Below are 20529 nucleotides of genomic sequence, written 5' to 3' on the forward strand. Positions count from 1 at the left end.
TTTGTACAATTTATTATTTTATTATTACACGGCTTTGTTGAATACTCAATTCTGATTGGTCAATCACTGCGTTCTACGATCTGTTATTTCTTTATAGCAGACCGTTGCTATGCATAACAGACCGTTGCTATGGGCGCAGTTCTGATGTCAGACTCTGGCGGACGGTTTTTGTGTCAAATTATTGATTTCTTAAGTAAGTAGCCGTGTAATAAGCGTGAAAATGTACAGCTAGCAGGTTTATTTCACAACAATGACTGGCTCGGTGTACATTATCCCTTACATAATAAATAACAATTAACAAAATGTATGTTATGTCATCTATATATTTATTTGTTACATTTTGTTTTACAAAGTTAGAAAAGGGATGTTTAAGTCAAGCCTGATGTTGACATAAAATAATGATCCCAGTCACTTCCACTGTTAGCTTATTAATTAAACATTGGTATTGGTCGGTATCGGCCGATACCCAAAGCCCAGGTCATCACTATCGGTATCGAGACTGTAAAAAAGTTGGATCGGTGCATCTCTAGTGACGACAGCTAAGGAACCAACAATTTACATAAAACTTTGGATTATTATAATTTCTCAAACCGGATTGTTTTGTCACACAATTCCACACTTAATTTTACAGAATGTCAGTGGGTTGGATTTAGTTCAAAATCTGCTGTTTGTGTTACAAAGCAAAACATCCAGAGGTCACTATCCTTCCAGTACAAACTGAGACACAGTTTCAGAGTATTGCATTTCCAGATGATGCAACAAGGTTGATGGAAGAATCAGTTTGAAAATGTCTTTTGTCTTTAGGGCAAAGGAAGGAGATGAGGTAACAACATCCTATTTATGACAGGAGGTAACGGAGGTCTGAGAACATTTTATTTTAACATTACCACTAATGTGAGATAGAGGCTATACTGGTAGTCTTGACTGCTGCCTGCTTTGTTTTCGGTAAATACTACACCAAAGTATCACAGTTCATTTTACAAGAAATATGTAGGAAGTTAAAAATGATACACGTGGAACTGTGAAAACAGGTTATAAGGATTAGTGATTTTATGTAAATCTCAGTAATCCAAATATCTTCTTGCTGCTGCTCATTACCTCAGCACAGAAATACACATCCATATGTGCCACACACACACACACACCGATGAAGCTGCACGCCTCATTAAAATGTGAAGCACGAGCACATATAATCATATAGTCCACACACGTTCTGTATCCAAAAAGAAGATCACATTTAAAACCACCATATATCATATATGAAATCATATTGCATGTTCAGAATCTATATGGGTCCTTTATTCATGTGTGGGGATATCAAGACACTGCAGTTTGCAGTGGCACCTGGTTACCATAGCAACTCAAGATGGCTTAGCACGGAGAAAGCGGCAGGTATATGCTGTGTAGATGAGGATAAATGAGCAATACGCTGTTTTGGTGCATCTCTGCCTTTCTCTTATACACACTCTAAAGAGCATTTCAAATCATTGACCTCAATCAGATCCCTGCTTCTCTTACCGCCTCATCTTCTGTCATCATTAAAGTAGCCAATATCACGCCCTCTGTCATGTGTAATTCAACATCGAGGAGGTTTAACTTGGACCGGGCAAAATATGTATGAAAAACACCTGCATCAACCTAAATGTTATAGTAGAGCCACAGTGGATAAAAGCACCACATAATCCCTATTATGAGAGGTGCAACACATTTGTTCTGATTTCCAACGTCAAATACAAAACTGTATCCTACTCATCACGAAACAACCACTCTGCCCAGAGAAAGTTTGAATTTGACATTAATTGATCACAAAAGTGAGAGGAATTTGGTTAACATGAGCATAGTGTGTGTGCTGCGTACTAATGTCATAATGCATGATTTCTGGGTAGTAAAGGTCAAGCTGAGCTGGAGATAGAGGGGGTGGGGATTGAAGTTAAAACCCAAGTTAAAATAGGACACATCTGTCTTCATTGCTTGATCGCTGTGAGTCTCTGCTGTCTTTGGAAAAAAAAGACTCACTCGTGTTGACAGAATATGTACTAAACTATTGAAGGCTACAAGAATCCCAAATGTGAAATACATTTTGCAGCATATTTACTGTTTAAATGAGGCACCATATGGCTGCCATGGAATGACGGATTTACACTCCTGAGTAATTAGTGATAGTGGAAGAAATTGATGGATTATTTTGGCTCATGCTAGATTATAGATTGTAAATCACACCCTTCATAGTGCAAAATTTAATTTTTACGCCTTTATCCTGGGCACTACGGGCAATCCTTCTTATATACTAATTGCATTATACAGTTAGAATGTAATATAATAAGTTCAATACTTACGTTTTTAATGTCTGCTGTGTATCCATAATTATGGTAAATTTGGGGACCGCATGATTTAGCACTGCTACCTACCTATGACTGCATGCCTATGACTGAAGGTAATGGTTCAAAAAGCGTCCCACTAGTCATGGGTTTAAGTTAGGGATGAACCGATCCGACTTTTTCAGTCCCGATACCGGTAGTGATACCAGTGATATCGGCCGATGCAGAGTATTGATCTGATACCAGTGTTTAATTAATAAGTTGTATACCTCACTTTGTGTGGAAGTGACTCGGATTATTCTATGTGTAAGGCAACATTAGGCTGGACGTAAACATTGCTTTCCTAACATCCATCCATCCATTATCTGTAACCGCTTATCCCTTCAGGGTCGTCAATGAACAGGAATTACAAATTTAAGTGTAAACCTTTTTAATGCAGCAACAAATTAGTCAAAACTTAAACAGGGATTAAAATTCCAGTCTATAACGTATATGGAATATAAACATAGAATTAAATTGAATAGATTGGCCCCATTGTGACCGGTATCCGATCCAGCTATTTGAGTCAGTATCGGCCCGATATCCGATACGGTATCAGTATCGATGCATCCCTAGTTTAAGTCCGAGACACAATGCTGAATTGTGAAAATAGAACTTGGCCTAAGTGTTGCTGCATTTATTAACAGACAACCTAAACTGCATGTACACACACTGCACTGCTACGTTCACACTTACTTACTAACGTTACTGCTAACTTCATACTCATGTACGCTCTCTCTCCCTCTCTCTCTCTCTCCCTCTCTCTCTCTCTCTCTCTCTCTCTCTCTCGACCACACACTAACTAACGTTACGAGCAGCCTGGCTGGCGGAAACCCGTCTTGTCTCGTCACCCCAAAAAAAACATGAACTTTCAAGTAAACAAACACAACATGTGCTGTGCGCCTCTTCTGTTTCTCTCTCTCGACTGTGCACATCGACACTCGCTAACGTTAAGCGTTAAAAATGTTAAAAATACATAAATCCCAGATAATAAGGCCTGGCGGGGAGTCAAGGTCTGGCTGCTGAGCTTGCAATACACTGGCGGAAACCCTGCCTTAAATGTCCCTTAAATAACTAAAAAGTCTTATATTGCTTGTGAAAACAACTGGACCACATACTGTAGGTACCAAAAGACAGGAACACACACACACACAGAGACAAAGTAGCACACCAACACACAAACTTGAGCATCTCATCTGCTTTTGATTACTCCATTGATCAATGGTTTATCTTGATTAAAAGAAGTTCCAGTTTCTCTATAATGATCAATAGAGTGAAATCAGCAAAGTGTAATCTAGATAGGCAGTAGAGCTGACCACAGCCAGACACAGCCGATAAACAACACGGTGACACCAGCCAATAAACAGCACTCTGATACAAAGAGGCACAGTAACACTTAACACTTATTCCCGAGTAGCTGTACACAGGAAGGATTAGAATTAACTGCTAATTGGTGAATAGCTAACGAGTAGCCACTCATTCAGAAAGCGACTACTCAGGATGTACCTGTGCAACCTTTTGTTCTTCACCAACACTCAATCCATTTACACCATTTATCTTCAGCTCTCATTCACTCCCTTACACACATGCATGCCCTGAAGCAGGAGATAATTGTCTGATCAGCAGCATTACTCACCTTCCATTGCATACTTCATATCCAGGGCAAAGAGGCTCCACATGATCTCAGCGCTGATCCTGCCCGCATTCAGCTCCTGTGGAAACCTGGTGGAATTGAAACGGATTCCAATCAGATTCATTTCCGTATAATGACACGCTCGACTGGGTGGCCTGATGGCTCGGCCCAGCCTGGATCTCTAACAAACGACTTAACAGATGTGCGGGGAGACACGGTTGGTGGATCACATAATCTAATAATCCCCCGTCATTTTCAAACCTGGTTGAATTGGGGTGGAATGGAAATGAGGAAAAAGTGTAGGAGGAAATGACACAGCAAAGAAGAGAGAGAGAGAGAGAGAGAGAGGGGGGGGGGGGGGGGGGGGGGGGGGGAGTGATTTAATAGGAATAGTTTCCTATTTGGAAAGTAATCTGCTATTTTGAATGCCTATAGATTTTCAGTCAAAGCTTGAATGTGAGGTGCCAATGGTTTAATTATCCGTATCACCAGACAGTGATGGGAGGACGTTTATAGATGACGGGGCCTTCGCCTGAGAAAGGTCAATTTATTTGGAAATGTTTTACTTTTGCACTAGACCGCCCTGTTTCCAAAAACAAAACACATTTGTCCAACGATTTCTCAGCCGGCAGAAACCAATGCCCAAGCGTGCCCGCACACAACACACTTTCCTTTTCCCTCCCCGACATTCGGCGCATCCTTTTATGGCGCCAAGGAACAAACACTGAGACTATTTGTGCGCCCACTGGCAACTGGAGAAAAGAAAAACAAGAATCCAAGAAACAATTGCTCCTGTTTTCATGTCTATCAATCTCAGAATCTTTCCCTCAACCTCGGTTATTGTTCGGTCTCATCATGGCGTGTGCACTGTGTGGCGAGAGACAGACAATAGGAAATCTTCACGGCAAAAATGAATGTAACATCTGCAGCCACTGTGCATGCTTGTAGATGGTTTACAATCTACTTCTATGTGCTGAAATACATGATTGTATGTGGTTTACAATCCACATGATGAGTGTTCCTGGAAATAATCTCTAAAGCTTCTTATCCTTTACACTTTTAAAAACAACTGCAGCATCCAATTTTATATTTCAAATCATACATTCTGTAGATCTGTCTATTGGCTCAAAACATTATAGGCTAGATTCCAAAGTAAATATTCTCCGCACAGAGCAACAGAGTAACATTTAAACAGTGTCTCCTCCGGCGCAAGCTCCCATTATTTAACGATAACAAGTCCACTCCTGGGTTTATTGTGAAAAAGCATTGGAGTTGTTGTCACTCTGGAACTTGACCAGGGGAATGTGGAGGAAATGGGCATGAATATTGCAAATCTATCATTAGACCGTGTGGGATAGAAAGCTCAGGGCATAAACAGTCTTAATAAGCATCGTAAGTCAACAAGAGGAAGGAGAAAAGACAAAATGGGGAGTTGAGAGCGTGAGAGGATATGTATGAGCGAGACAGAAAGAGGAAAATATGCTTCATCGTTTTTCTTCTAAGGTGAGCTCCACTCCGTTTTCTTCAGGTTGTGTTTTGATTTTATTAACCAAATCATCGGGAGCACGCAAACACAAACGCCCCCTCAACACCGTCACCCCAACCAGCCCTCTATCCCTTCTTTTCTACAAATAAATCTCTCATCTGTTATATAATTTAGCAACACTGCGTTGCCCTTTTATCCATCCATACTATGGCTCACCATAAAAACAAAGCATTCTTCACTGCTGGCTGCCTCGCAGTCTTCTTGCGCAACACTGCACTCATTCATGTCTCCACAGTCAATAAATACATTTTTTTTACAGGAGCACGAAGGTTTTTTTGTTTTCCCTCACATTCTCTCTCTCTCTAAGAAAAAAAATATTTATATGAGGTTTAAGAGGGATTTCTCTCCCATGTCTTTTTAATCCTGTGTCGTAAATAATGCAGCCTGAATTGGCCTTAATAAAGCCAAATAAATACAGAAGTAATAAGTAAAGAATTATAAATATTGAAGAAATGAGAAAATATTTAATAAGAATGAGCCTTATTAAAGACCCAAACATTAAAATTTTGTTTACATTATTTCCATTCCATTCCACACTTCATTAAACCTCCTTTCAAGTCAACCACACCTATGTCCATTGCACATGATTCAACTGTTATGAGGCCATTAAATAGGTGTTATCGGTCGCTATAAGCACCATAGATGTGGGTCATTAGGGGCCTACTATGCCTACTACGTTGTAAAAGTGAAAGTTGAACACAACACAGCTACACATTGTTGGTTTCACACGTGATACAAATCCCAGTCTATCGTCCTTTACCTTATATTGATTTTCACGCTGTCTACACTACAGCGCCTGATTTCCGCTTCTACTCATGTCATAACTACTACGGTCGCTGGAGGTCGTTGTCATTTTCTTTCATACCTTCTTTCGGTGATCGACCATGTGAATAGATGATAAAACCTAACAATGAGTGCAGTAGGCCCATATTGACCCACATCTATGGGGCTTATAACCACCGATAACGCCTATTTCTTTCCCTGGGCCATACGTACACTGAACAAACAATAAATCTGTGCAATATTAATACACTGAATGTGAATACCTCTATCTGTGCAATATATCCTTGATGCAATATACACCTCAAGTGCAACTTGTTTACATTTTATTTATTACATCTACACTGCCTATTTTACAAGTGCAATTACCTCTGTTTACATTACATCTATTTTTATATTTTATACTTCTAGTGTAACACTTCTGTTTATATTTATTTATTACATCTACTTTACCTGTTTTATATTGCTTTATAACTGTGTGTGTTTTACCTGTTATATGTTTCATCTGCCTCGTTTAGTCTTGTCAAGTATTTGTTTTAAAGCACGGACCAGAAGTGGCAACTGTGAATCTCGTTGTATTTAATACAATGACAATAAAGCTTTCTATTCTATTTAATAGCCTGATAACAATCTAATCGGCATGAATGGTTGGCATAAACCCTACAGCATGAAGCTTTAGAGCAAACACTGAAAGCTCAGCCTCTCTCTGTATGTTAAGTGTATTTTCAGTATGGTCATTTATACCTTTGAAATTAAATGAAGGATATATGGTTACATGCAAATGGTATAATGTTAACACAATGCTCATCAATGCATGTGTAACGAGAATGAATGCCCAACTGTTTACCACGAAAGATGGCATAGCGACCAATTAAAGGCCACCTAAACCACCTAAATTAAGAATTCCGATATATTATTTAGGAACGTTTAATCAATATATGTGAACATGAGCTACTCTCTCTAAAAGCCAGAGCTGCTCCATAGACAATGAATGGGAGACTAATTTTGTCAACCCATACAATATTTATTTATTTTTTAAATCCAAATGATCTTTATTCTGTTGTAGTGTTGTCAGTTGTGAAACAGAAAATGTTCCCATATACTCAGAACATTCCCCTGGCTACTCTCAGTGTCATCTATAACATCTTTTCCTATTCATTGTCTATGGAGCAGTTCCACACTTTATATCCTATGACATCAGAAGTTTGAGTTTTATCACTCTAGTTTTTGGATTTAGGAGAGAGTTGTTCATGTTTACTCATATATTTTGGATTGTCTTAGACCATAGGAATAACATGTATGAATTTTAAAAATGGGCGTAGTTGCCCTTTAAGTACACTTTGAACACGTATTGTATGTTAAAAAGCATGCATGGTATAATAAAGAAGTACATACTGGTTAATGACTGGGGCGTAAGCTGTCCGGTCCTCATCGATGACGGACACCATGAGGGTGATGAGTTTTGGCCAGAACTCCAGGTTCTTTATGGACGGACCCTGCTCCTCTCGGGGAATGTCCTGCTTCCGGCTCTGCAGAGAATGAAAACAGGATGGTGAGAGTCTGAAGACAGAGTGTGTTGAAGGTGAAGCAGTAGACATGATGACAAGAACATTTTAATTTGGGAATTTCACAAAAACAATAAGTTGACTGGGATCACAAAGCCAACCAATGGTGGTTGTTGTACGTAACAGACTTTTCAACATGTTCTGTATTGCATGTCATAATATTATCTCACCATGACACTCTTTTATGCAATTGATACTGTACTTGTAGATGTTGAACTGAATAAGACGTAATGGTCAGGAAGATAGCATTATGGTAGATGTTCACAGTGTAAGGACAAAAAATAAAAAAATAAAATAAAATCTAACAAATGAAAAACTTAAAATAAGGCATAGTTACCAGACTTTAACTGGGAAGGTATGATCCAAAACCAGATTCTAAATGTTACCATCCTTAGGATTTTCATGAAATCAAAGCTAGTTTTTTGATAATGTATTTGCATTCTGTGATTACCAAATATAGTATTTATCATTGTTAGTGGTGGAGTCTGCCATTCCTATGTTGAATTCAAATTACCGCCGCACACGCAAGCAATACACATGAAAGAAATGCATGTATGTAAGATAGCATTACTGTTTTCAGCATTTTATTTAATCGCCATCAGCCTCACTGTTAATATTGTTCTGGTATTGCAAACTGAACTTTCCTTCTGCAGCTATAAAATCTGTCTTGTATTGGGAGGCAGTGCACAGGAAACACAGTATACCAACAAACAGGATATAATAATTTCCATGTATTGTTTTTGACAGTGGATTAGTTTGAAATATTGCAGGGAGTAACAGAACAAGAGAAAGCAGGCACAGTGAGCTGCTAGATGAAGAGCTGCAGGCTGTACACCTCCAACTACTCAGCAAGGTATCCAACTACTGCTACTGTTCACTGTGCCCTGCTACTCCCGCCATGTGGGGCATAAAATCAGATTGCTCACAGCATGACGGATTATTGACTGAGCTCTTTATTACAACAATGTGAGTTTGTTTGGCTGCATCGGAAACAGATACAACTAACATAACGTGTTTCACCAAATCAACAGGGACGTAAATCTTAAAGATTACAACTTTAAAATTTGTAAAAAGCGTAATCACCCTCCAGTAATGTGTTTATGTAAATGTGCGTCAAAGTGTATTGCACATAGGGATGCACCGATCTGACGTTTTCAGTCCCGATACCGATAACGATACCTGGGCTTTGGGTATCGGCTGATACCGAGTACTAATCCGATACCAGTGTTTAATCAATAAACTGTATGCCTCACTGTGTGGAAGTGACTGGGATTGTTCTAATACTGTATGTGTAAGGTAACATCAGGCTGGACTTAAACACTGCTTTCCAAACTTTGTAAAACAAAATGCAACAAATGAATTAGGGACGCAACTAAAGATTATTTTCATTGTCGATTGATCTGTTGATTATTTTCTCGATTAATCATAAAGGAGTAAAGAAACCAGAAAATATTCATATTTAAGAAGCTGGATTCAAAGAATGTATACTTTAAAAAAAAAATAAAAAAATACTCAAACCAATTATTCAATTATCATAATAGTTGGCGATTAATTTGATAGTTGACAACTAAACTTGTAATCAATTAATTTTTGCAGCTCTATAATAAATACATTGATATAAATTTACTGAATTGTTATTTATTATTAATACCATAAATCGTACACCAGCAACTTGGTAAAAATCTTCAAAATTAACAGGAATTACAATTAAAGTGTAAACATTCTTAATGCAGCAACAAATTGGTCAAACCTTAAACAGGAATAAAAAATTCCAATATGTATAAAGTATATAGTATATAAACATAGAACTGACTTTAATAGATCGGCCCCATTGTCACCGATATAAAATCCAGCTACTTGAGTCAGTATTGGTATCGGTGCATCCCTAATTGCAGAAATCTCTGTGAGTGTCCCGGGGTGAAAGGTGATTAATATGAAACCACCCCACTGCTCACCCCACACTGACTGTAACCACACTGAGTGTAACTACACTGATCTCCAGTCAGCAAGTAACTGTCACAGTCTTTCACTCTGCCATGAACAGGTTCCACAGAAAAAAAGGCAAGACCACGCACGCAGAAAACACAGAGCGGAGTGCAAATACTGGAACAAACTCCAGTCAGCATACTGACAGCTCTGTATCAGACACACACATGAAATCATCCAAACACACTTGCGCTTATGCACACTGACAATGACAAATATTATCCATGACTGTGGGCTATGAGGACATAACTTCCCAAGAGGATCCAATACACATTCTCTCATTTGTGTGTGTAACTCTGACTAAAGCAAAATGTATGCTTGATATATCTTGATGAAAAGAAAATTGTGTTAAAATGAAACATGTTCCAATCAGCCATTGAATCATTTAGGTTGAATTATTTAACAACCTTAAGCCTATTGACTGTGGTTCAGCACGGAGCGGAGATGTTGTAGCGGGAGCTCGGGAAATGGGAATGCAACATGAGTCAATTTATCATTGATGCAATCCTTAAAACCCAATCAGTCCCTACAATATTCAACTTTGATTCCTGTTTTAAAAATATGATGTGTGCAAGGCAGACGTCGCAGCTGGAGGAGCTACAGAATTTAATCTCACAGGAACAAGAAACGCAGATACGGCTTACAGCTGATTCTGTGACAGTCGATCATGTCAACCCAGGGTTCACTACTTTAATCATTTGGGTTTCGGGCTTCAAAAGTTAAGTCTATCACCGTGCGTGCCATGGTCATGAAAACAGATTACTACTCATTTCATCCCAGGAATCAGATTGATCAAAGGCTCATTAATTTCTAATTTGCATATTCACTTATGCTTGCTATGTAGCAAGACATGAAAAATGCACTGGTTTCCAATGAGGAGGCAACAGGGAGCTTTAGATGTTACAGAATCAAAGACAGTGTTGGGACTTGCAACTGAAGCTGGATACATGTTAACCTGGGTTCAAATGTACCCAGTAGAGTAGAGTAAATCATCTATGCACTACTAGAACCATAGACTGTATATAAGCAGTGGATGTAGTCACCGTATCGTCATCCATTGGTTTTCAGACTGCCATTTTTAAGCCTCGAGTTCTGCATTTTGGCTGTTGCCATCTTGGTTTTTTGCAACCAGAAGCGACACGAGAGGGTGGAGCTAAGTACAACCGAAAGACGTTTATAGGCGACCAAAATGTTACAATTAACTTTCGTGAACTGAAAACACACTGTGAAAGGGTTCAAGTTGTAAGACGAAAACACGGACAACACCCAGACCGGACAACGCCATGGTAGCAACCTGTCAATCACAAGGTAGCCACACCCTAAAGCATACCCTGCTTTATGGTCTATTTGACTCTAAATGGGACCATAATTTACTAAACGAACATCATGCTGTATATGAAGAAGACTTGAAACTAGCGATTGAGACCATAAACTCATGTTTACAATGTTCACTGAGATAATAAATTAAGTGAGAAGTAGGCTCATTTTCTCATAGACTTCTATACAATCTGACTTCTTTTTGCAACCAGAGGAGTCTGCTGGTTGTTAGAAAGAATGCAAAGTTTAAGGCACTTCCGCATTGGCTTCCCTTTTCAGACGCGGAGGTTGCCTCCTAACTAGAACAGGTAAAGAACAGCTGAGACGTGAAACTAAATTGGTTATTGTGATCATAAATTCAGGCCAGCAGCACTAGATATGGATTTGCTTGCGGATGAGCGATTCATGAGCTTAGATCAAAGCCATCAGAAACAGGCCTACGATCCATTTTGGCCCTGAACTCATGGTTAATGACACTGGAATAGTAATGCTTACTTCAAAGAAGAAGGTCTGGCCTGGTGTGAGAGGCCTTGGCCATCAGGGGGAGATATGCAACTACATGCAATAAGGTATATTTCTGTTAAATTGGAGGCGGGATATAATGATATGAATATCTCTGCAGGAGGTGGCTCAGCTATGCAAAACCTGTCTGTGGGTGTATCTTTGTGCGTGTGCGCGTGCATCGCTGTATGCATATATGAAGGACACTGAAGGTTGTGTCATCCCCACTAAATTGGATGCAGTATGCATCCCGCTAAAACGTACTGTAGTGTAGACTCCCTTAGCTCATCTGTATTCACCTCAAGTAGGTACAAACACATTGTTAAAGGTGATTAAGTAGCTTGCTGCCTTTTTACAGTCGACAACACACCCATGGGCTTCACTCTACTAGGAGGTGAATACTGTACTGCATTCAGAGAGCGGTGTAGTTTTACTACTTCCAGTGTATGGTGGTGGTGGTGGGGCCACTAGCAGAACTATTCAAAGCAGTGTATCACTCCTCTTGAGGGTTGCTAGTGGTTTACGGTTATTGTTTAGCACTTTCAGTCCCTGTGTGGGAGAAATCAGCATTAGCATATAACTGGCTCCTCATCAATTCTCACAATGTGACACAAATTACAGAGTCTCTGATTGAAGGATGGTCTTAGAGAATGTGATCAGATTCCCAACAGAGAGAGCTGAAGCTGTTGCAATACATTTTAAGGCCCGGAGAAAATAGGTTATGTGTAAATAGTGAAAAAAAAAATACACACAAAGGCTCACATTGTGAAAACAAACAACGTGTTCTTCAAACACAGATAAATCAATCATTTGGGTATTGTTGGCAAATATGTGATGATGTCGGTGAGAGAGATACTTATCAAATCAATTTGAATTGCTAGCTCAGTAACAAGTGGAGTATAGTCTTCTAGCTCCTCTGTGGCTCGTCTCACAAAACAGGCACGGTGGATCCCTGCTTCTGCACGCTTGTCGACCTCCCTCTTCAACACCAGATTGCTTCTATTCATCTGTCTGCTTATGCATTCATAATTGCATAATTCATAAGCATGTGTGCTGCATATACATGTACATTTATCATAGATGCATGTGCACGCTTCAAGGCATTTCTGTACTGTGTACCATCATCGCCGACCCACATTCATTCACAGTCAGACAGAAAATGATGTTAGTTTTTGCCCTTCTTTCCATGATTCCTTTGCTCTCTTTCCATTTCCCCTTCCCCTTCCCCATCTTGCTTTTCAAAATCCTCCCTTTCCAGCCAGGATTTAAGAAACGGTTAAGCTGAATCCTCCCCCCCCTGCTCTTCCTCCTCCCAGTCATTTTACGCCCAGCCAGAAGCAGAGAGCTTTGTTGTTATGTTATGCAAGATGCGGCTCGTTGTGGCTGGTATATTTTCACTGCCTGCCTGGCCACCGTGTCAGCTCTCGTGCCGCCGCACTCAGTCACTGTTAGCAACTAGAGAATTGGGGTCTGAAATTTGTTCTACCCGCCGAGTCAAAGGCTACCGAGTGTATGTGAACATAATAATTTAGAGTCACAGTGAGATTTGCTCTGGGATGAAGCTGGTGGCTTTATTCTTCTGCCGTGGAGGAAGTGTTGATGGAGGGGCTGTCAGTTGTGAAACTGTGGTGGACGAAGATGTAATTAGCCAAAGCGTCTATCTCTCCGGTTTGGTAATTGCTTACAACCCCTCCGGCTGTTTAAACAAAGGAAGCTTATTATTCAACTTTTGAGCGGATTGCACTAAAAGACATTATCTTCTGAGGTGTGGAGGCCATTCTCCTTGGGAAGTAAACCGTAAAATAGTAAGGCGGAGCTGCTTGTTGCCTGATTATTTACTCAGGCGAGGCCAAAGCAAGTAAACTAGCTCATGGACGTCTTTGTGTGTTCAGAGAAGCAAACCATGACTGAGGACTGGGTGATGCTGTGTTTCTTTAAAATGTAATTAAGTCAGTCTGTGTGTTCTGAATATGAGAACATGCCTCCAGCTGCTCACATGCTAGTGATACATTATCATATGAGGATGGTAATGTACTTTCATTGCCAGTTTATTTATATCGTCCACGTTGAAACTTATTTCTTTGCGCTCATATATTATCCATCTGGACACTTGAGATAGTGATTTGAATAAGGTAAGTGCTGCCTGATGCTTGGCTGCTTTTATTGCTCTTCACCGCAGACTCTTTCTCTCTTAGAAGGTTGAAGTCCTTCATGCAAAGTTGGCAATAGACACGGTGTACATTTTTATTGTCTGGTAAATGTCAGTCATGACATACAGCCTTTTGATTTCCAGCCATGCTGGATTGAATTTATATTTTCCTGGCATTGTCGCATTCAACACAAAACACACTGAGGCTGAAAAGGTGAGGCGTGATGTCGGCTTTATGACAGGCTGAAGGTGATACGTGATGAAGGCATGAGGTGAATGCCACGCAGCACCTGACAGAAAAGTTTAAGAAAGAGTGTGTACTTTGGGCTTCTGACAAATGATTTAGGAGTGGCCCTGAAGTAATAACTCTTCTGGATATTATTTATTTTTAAAGGACTACCTGTAATTAAAGGCAGATTTTTCAGGTATGCTCCCACATAAATTTAAGTAAGCTCCATCACCAAGCTTAAACAGCTCACTTTTTGCAGTGATGCAGGTAGTACGTTCATAGAGACTCCATTACCTGTCAGTTATCTAGTTAGTGTTGCCTATCTGCCTGGCTAATTGCCAGATGTTGACTCGCTAGTTCGTAGATTAAATGTAATTACATAAATCAGCAGAGCAGCTATGCTGTCAGCTGCTTTCATTTCAAGTTTAGCAACGTGTTCATCAAATTATTAAAAATGCAGAAAATATTACCAAATGCACAACAAACAAATGTGCCTGGATTTTATTACTCTGCTTGCCAGTATCCTGTGTGTATTTTCATAATATCTTGTTAAGTGTTTGTTTGCTCTGGATGGTAGTAACTGGTTTATGGCTTTCAAGCCCAAAGAAGCCATAACAACAACAACCATAACGAAAGAAACAAAAGAACACTAAAGCTGAACAGCTGGCAGACAAATCCCCCATAAGAACAAATGCAACATCATTTCTACAATCACAGTTTAAATTAATAATCAACTTTTCAACATTTGCTACAAGATGAAGCTACAAAGGTTGTTTCAGCCACAGACAAGGCAAAGTTTTTTAAGGTTAAAAAGTGTCTCAAGACAAGTGATAAGCACTGGGACAGGATTTCTAACAACTAAAAAAACACATCCATCTTCAAGACAAGATACCAGATATAAAGGCAAAACCCTCAGAGCTGAGTTTACCTCCCTGTTGTTCTTCTTAAAAACACAATGACTATCTGATTACTGGTGTGTTTAGGAAAGAGGCGGAGGAGGAAGTGATTGGGTCAAGGATTTGACTGACGGATGAGCCAATTATAAGTATAAGTTGCAACAAGGGCTGTCAAAGACGCAAATTAGTCTTAATGCTGCTAAATTCTTTTAACACATTAACGCAACCTGTGATTTTTAGGTTGTAGCGGACTCAGTTTTAAAGCTAGAGTGAAATTACTGGCATCATATGAAACTAGACCTAAGAAAAAAAAAAAGTGAAATATTTAATCACGATTAATCACAAATTAATCACAATTAATTGACAGCCCTAGTGGCAACACTATCCATACCTTATAACCTGACACCTTACCCTCTTCTTCATCTTTCTGACACAAATGAATGCACTCACAACTATAGTACAGTAACTCTTCTTGCACAACCTGCATTTTAGCTAAATCGTGTTTGTGTATGATTTGACTAGTCATGAAACCTAAATACGAGTGAGATCAAGTGTTGAAATGACACGATGTTTAGTGTGTGCGCGACTACATCTGCACGATGTAATGTGAGGAATACAGAGATGTCAAGATTTTGGCGGTTATTCTCTCACCTAGTGCAGCTATATTGGTAGCTGTGCAACAGTAGAGGCCTGACTATAATGAGCTGAAAAGGTTGATTAGTAGTGATAGTCAAAAGGATCTGGAAGCTCCTTACCTGGTCAAGGAGTTGGTTGTACAGTTCATGACAGTTATCAAAAATGTATTTGTATGTGGAGTCCAGACACGCCTTCACGCAGTCCTTCACCACCATACTGGCTCTGGGTGGACTCTGGAGCTCTTGTACCTGCACACACACACACACACACGATTAAAATGTTAGGTGTCTCCTAGGTCTTGTGTCATTTCATTCTACATAAAATCATCCAATAAATACATATGATGTTAGCGACCCTAATCAATGACAGTTACTGTGTCTTAAATGGTCTTCTATATGCAGTACCATCCATCAGTGGAGGTACAACGTAATGATATCATATTACGTGTACATGAAATATTAATCCCACGATACCACTTCCTTGTGGAAAAATGGCAGACTTTTTACATCCATTATGGATCGTAATCACGCCAGAACGGCATTTAGGTGTGTGTGCAGTATATCGTATAGTAGCTCCTGTGTGAGAGCAGCTGTGCGTCTACGCAGTAAAGTTCAGCACGGGCATGGCACAGAGTGAAAGCATTGGTAACCTAAAGTGACAGATTTCATTCCTTTGCTCATAGCTGCCATCTTAGCTTTGCCTCAGTGCACAAGCGCTAAACCCCCACTCCCGCCAAGAGAGAGCTGAATGGAGCCGAGCTCTACATAGAGCGGAAGACGTACTGTTGGGGGGAGTGGGATGGGGGTGGTGAGAGGAAACAAGACCGAGCTGGAAGCGTTTTAAACATACATACAGGCTTACTGTACTGTAGTATGCAGGTCAACACACGTTACACAAACATGACCCCATCAAGTCAAGAAATTGTGCAACGATAAATTATTTGGATTTGAATGGTCAGTGGTGTTGACAGGTTTTCAGAAATTATGGGTTTGAATCGATTTCACCTAAATGAAACGTGCCTAAAATCAATGTTGGTTTATGTTTATGATTAAATGTTGTGAGATTTCACAGCCATGACTCGTATTGAAGGTGTCTCAGTCAAAGGCAGAGCACTTCTGCGATATAAGGTTAAAAATGTTCAATCATCATTTATTACAATCTTTATGCTTCTTTCAATTTCTCTTAAATGGAGTGCCATGCTCCCCCATAGCACTTCAAATTGTACTCCCCGCCCATACAATCACACACACACACACACACATACACACAAGCTACCTTCATCCTGAAGAAGGTGATGCTGGTCAGCAGATCAACAGTGGACTTGAGATCTTGGAGACGCTCTGGGTTTCCCGCAGGGAAATTATCCTGGAGTAAGAAAGAGATAGAGGGGAAAATAACATGAGGAGACATCTTGTTGAAAGCAGCCTTTTAAAGTCACCGACTCTCACCCACCACATCACATCGCTTAACCCGAAACATTGAAATTGATTACAGAGCAACGCCCAGCAATCATACCGAAATGACTGTCTGTCTAATCGTTTAGTGGACAAGGGAGGTCTCTGCTGATGAAAACCTCTATTTCGGGGCCATGAAGTCATCAGGCGATGCAGAGCAGCGTGACGGAGAGCATATAAAGCCCTGACAGCCCTGAGGAAAGGCATCACGGCCCCATACATTATACTACTTCTCCTACTCTCGCAGTGCTCTAATACAAATTTGGCTTGTTTTCTATTCCTCCTCTACCTTGTCAATAAATGCACAATGGAGATTTGGGAAATGGAGCCAAATCTTCACAGCAGCCTGTAGGCTTGACAGCACAAGCGCAGGAGAGGTCTATCTGAGATCAAGGCCGATCAGCAGAAGCAAAACCCCGACTGACATCTTTTGGACGTGAGCAGCATATAGAGCTTTTAAAGGGTTGATAAATGATTCAAGATGACCAGTTTTCAAAGCGGAAAACACAAAACGGACAATGTAGTCTGGAAGAATAACTGTTCAAAACAAACCAGAGAGTGGTCTCAAAAAGAACCAACAGAGTGGAAGAAAATGTGTATGGCCTGTTTATGCTTTAGAGACAGTTAGCTGTCCACTTACAGTACATTTCTTTAGACCCATGATTAATAGGAGCGGTCTAGTTTAGAGGTGAAAGTGTACTCCCCAATAAGGATAAAAAGCCTACAGGAAAACAAGCTTGACACACATTCTGCACAAGTAAATGTGGACCAGTTCTACTATATTTGGCTGCTGATGGGGAAAAAAAGGAAAAGAAAATCAGTTGGGAGTTTTTTTTTTTGCCTCACACTAAAAATGCAGTTCGCATTACCGCCTTTTATATGAACAAAGTTCTTTGAGTATTTCATCATTTGTTTCTAGCTCAGTTTAAATTTTATAATGCGATTTAAGAAGTTTCTTTTCTCATGTAGTTCCCAGCAGACTCCCTTTAATATAAATCATTCAATTACAATCAAAGAAAAAACATTTCCTTGCAGCTGTTGTACCGCCACCGGTCTCATTCACAGAATGGAACCCATGAGTACCATCACTCACACTACCTTTTCTCTCTCTGCTGACACTGGGATTTCTCTCACAACAACATCACATACAGTACATGTAGCCTTCAGACACGAGGGAAACCATCAGTCCCTTTGAAACATGGCTTCTGTAGCTCTCACTGCAACCTTGAATGTCGCCATCAGTACGCCTCCTGAAATCACTGTGCCGGAACAGTTACGACAACAGCTCAAAATGTGTTTTATCTGTTTTCTTTGGGTGTAAGGATTGCAACTTTTATAGAGCGAAACCAATTAAGACTGCGACTTTGTTGCAAAAAAAAGTAATTCTGAAAAATAAAGATAGGTAATCCACTAAGGCCCCTGCTCTACAAGTAATGTCAAACTAATCTGTGCTTTCTTGCTTTTCCAATAGGAGGCATTAACACCTTTATCTAGGGGAGGAAACTCACCCATGAAAGAGCTGCAATTGTAGAGAAAGAACTGTGCAATTTCCACTACTGCTAGTCTGCCTTTCAGTGATAGTGGAAGTCTGATCCATTGAGTCTACTTATTCATTCAAACTGCATACATAATAAAATTGTATATTCTATACATTTAAATGGAGAACAAAATGCTTCAGTGTAGCATTTTAAATCTGGTAATTAGTGGATTCTGACAAGAAAAGGTAATCTAGTCGTGTAATTATGATGATTGAAGTCAAGTAAAGTCAAGTGCTCATTGAAACTCATTATGTTTGCTGCAAAAAGGACATCGGTGGGTTCCTCGCAAAAACCACATGTCATACAAAGTGTTATGATCTCAGCTCGCAATTTAATTCGATATTTGACATCCTGTTTTGATTGCAGATGGCAGGGGTGCACAAAAGTGCATTCATTATTGACTACATCTGTGTAAAGCGCGGAGAGCAACTGAAAGGGATTTATCTAAATTAGAATCACAGCTTCAGGCGGGGGAACCGAGTTTGAGATGCCTAAATAGCTTAAAGACTGCATGTTCTTGTGAACCGGTACAGCATTACTTACAAACCACAAGAAACTGTGATTTCTTTGTATTTAATTCAGCTTCTCACTGTTGTTCCTTACTTTACAATTGCCGATGTTTAACACAGATGCACATACATCTGTAGAAACACTGCTCTCAACGTTTTCTAAAAGCAGCGAGAGTGGTGTAAATAACTTTGTCTACCTCCAAAAGATGCTATGTCTGAATTCACAAAGACCAGAACCTTCATCAGCAAAAGCACACAGGAAAAAGAAACAGATTTATTGCCCAGAAGCAGGCAAGCATACTAAAAAAAGCAAAGCATCCATCTCTGAGCCAAAAGTAGAGACAACATCAGCACTGCCTTCCAAAGATGACAGAAAGTCCATTATGAGATGGGACGAGGAGAGAGTGATGCTGATGAGCTTTTAGTTCTTTGTCTTTCTAGTGTACCATGAATGGTATATGTTGGGCCAGTGCCTATAGTGAAAACTCGAAAGAAGGGCAAAAAACAAGACTTGGTCAAAACCGAGGATATGGCTGGATCGTGTATGGTCAGTCTGTGAATTACTGACTAAATTGTTATAGTCAGTGGTCACTGTCTCTTAAATCCAGTGTTACATGTCCACCAAGTCCGGTGAGGACACTAGGGGATGCGTTGCTCCACTCAACTGGGTGTTCAAGCGGTGACGTACCCTATCATGAAATGCAAATGATTGGTCCCTGGTTTTCTGCTTGCCGTTTCAAACAGGAAACAACAGGGCAGCCTGTTCATAAACTTTCTGTTATTCCATCTAAACAATCTGCCAAAATCTACTTCTGAAAACATTTTAATTGAGAAATAGGCTATGGCACTGCTGAATCTCGTTTCATTTTAGAACTAGATCGCCAAGTTTGACTGCTTGGTCCAAGTTTTGTGAGCCAGACAGGCTCATTTTCATAAAGTTGAGATTTTTCAACTTTAGACAATACTCTCCGACTATGAACTGGGCGACTGCTTCTCCTGCTTTCCATGGGAAATTAATGGAAAGCATTTAGACGCCCTCCATCACCGAATCTGGTGGAAATGCGCCGATAGTGGAGCACCTGCGCCAATGAGTGAAAAGGTAAACAAAGGACTGTTCCCGCCTTTGCATTTTGAAAGAGCAACGGCAAATGAGGAAACTCCAACAATCGGCCGATCGATCATGTAACTTCATCACTCAGTCAGTCACTCAGTGACTTTTGAGACCTTCTGCGATCCAGCCAAAATCAATACAATGTACAGATTTATAATCACATTGTATGAAAAACACTGTATTTTAACATTTTTACAGAGGAAGCATTATGGCTAAAAAAAACCACCAGCAACAAGAGAAGTGAGTGAAGGTAATCATGTGGAAAAAGAGTCAAAAAGCAGTCATGAGCTGACGGGCACTGGACCTCAAACTGCCACAGGAA

The 20529-nt window shown here is 40.0% G+C and overlaps 2 protein-coding genes across 3 annotated transcripts in view; both read right to left on the reverse strand.

Moving 5' to 3' along the window:
* The window catches only part of insyn1 (inhibitory synaptic factor 1), a 625574-nt gene that overhangs the window by 389028 nt on the left and 216017 nt on the right, over positions 1-20529 (reverse strand). The gene's annotated exons all lie outside the window — the stretch shown is intronic.
* The window catches only part of unc13c (unc-13 homolog C (C. elegans)), a 133400-nt gene that overhangs the window by 48902 nt on the left and 63969 nt on the right, over positions 1-20529 (reverse strand). For both annotated transcript variants that reach the window (XM_074611026.1, XM_074611033.1), the window contains exons 15-18: positions 16871-16960; positions 15715-15843; positions 7712-7845; positions 3994-4079 (exon numbers count right to left, since the gene is read on the reverse strand). In XM_074611026.1, the coding sequence (XP_074467127.1) occupies positions 3994-4079; positions 7712-7845; positions 15715-15843; positions 16871-16960 (439 nt within the window). The remainder of the gene's footprint in view (positions 1-3993; positions 4080-7711; positions 7846-15714; positions 15844-16870; positions 16961-20529) is intronic.

The sequence above is a fragment of the Sebastes fasciatus genome, chromosome 2 (assembly GCF_043250625.1).
Source record: "Sebastes fasciatus isolate fSebFas1 chromosome 2, fSebFas1.pri, whole genome shotgun sequence".
Lineage (NCBI taxonomy): Eukaryota > Metazoa > Chordata > Actinopteri > Perciformes > Sebastidae > Sebastes > Sebastes fasciatus.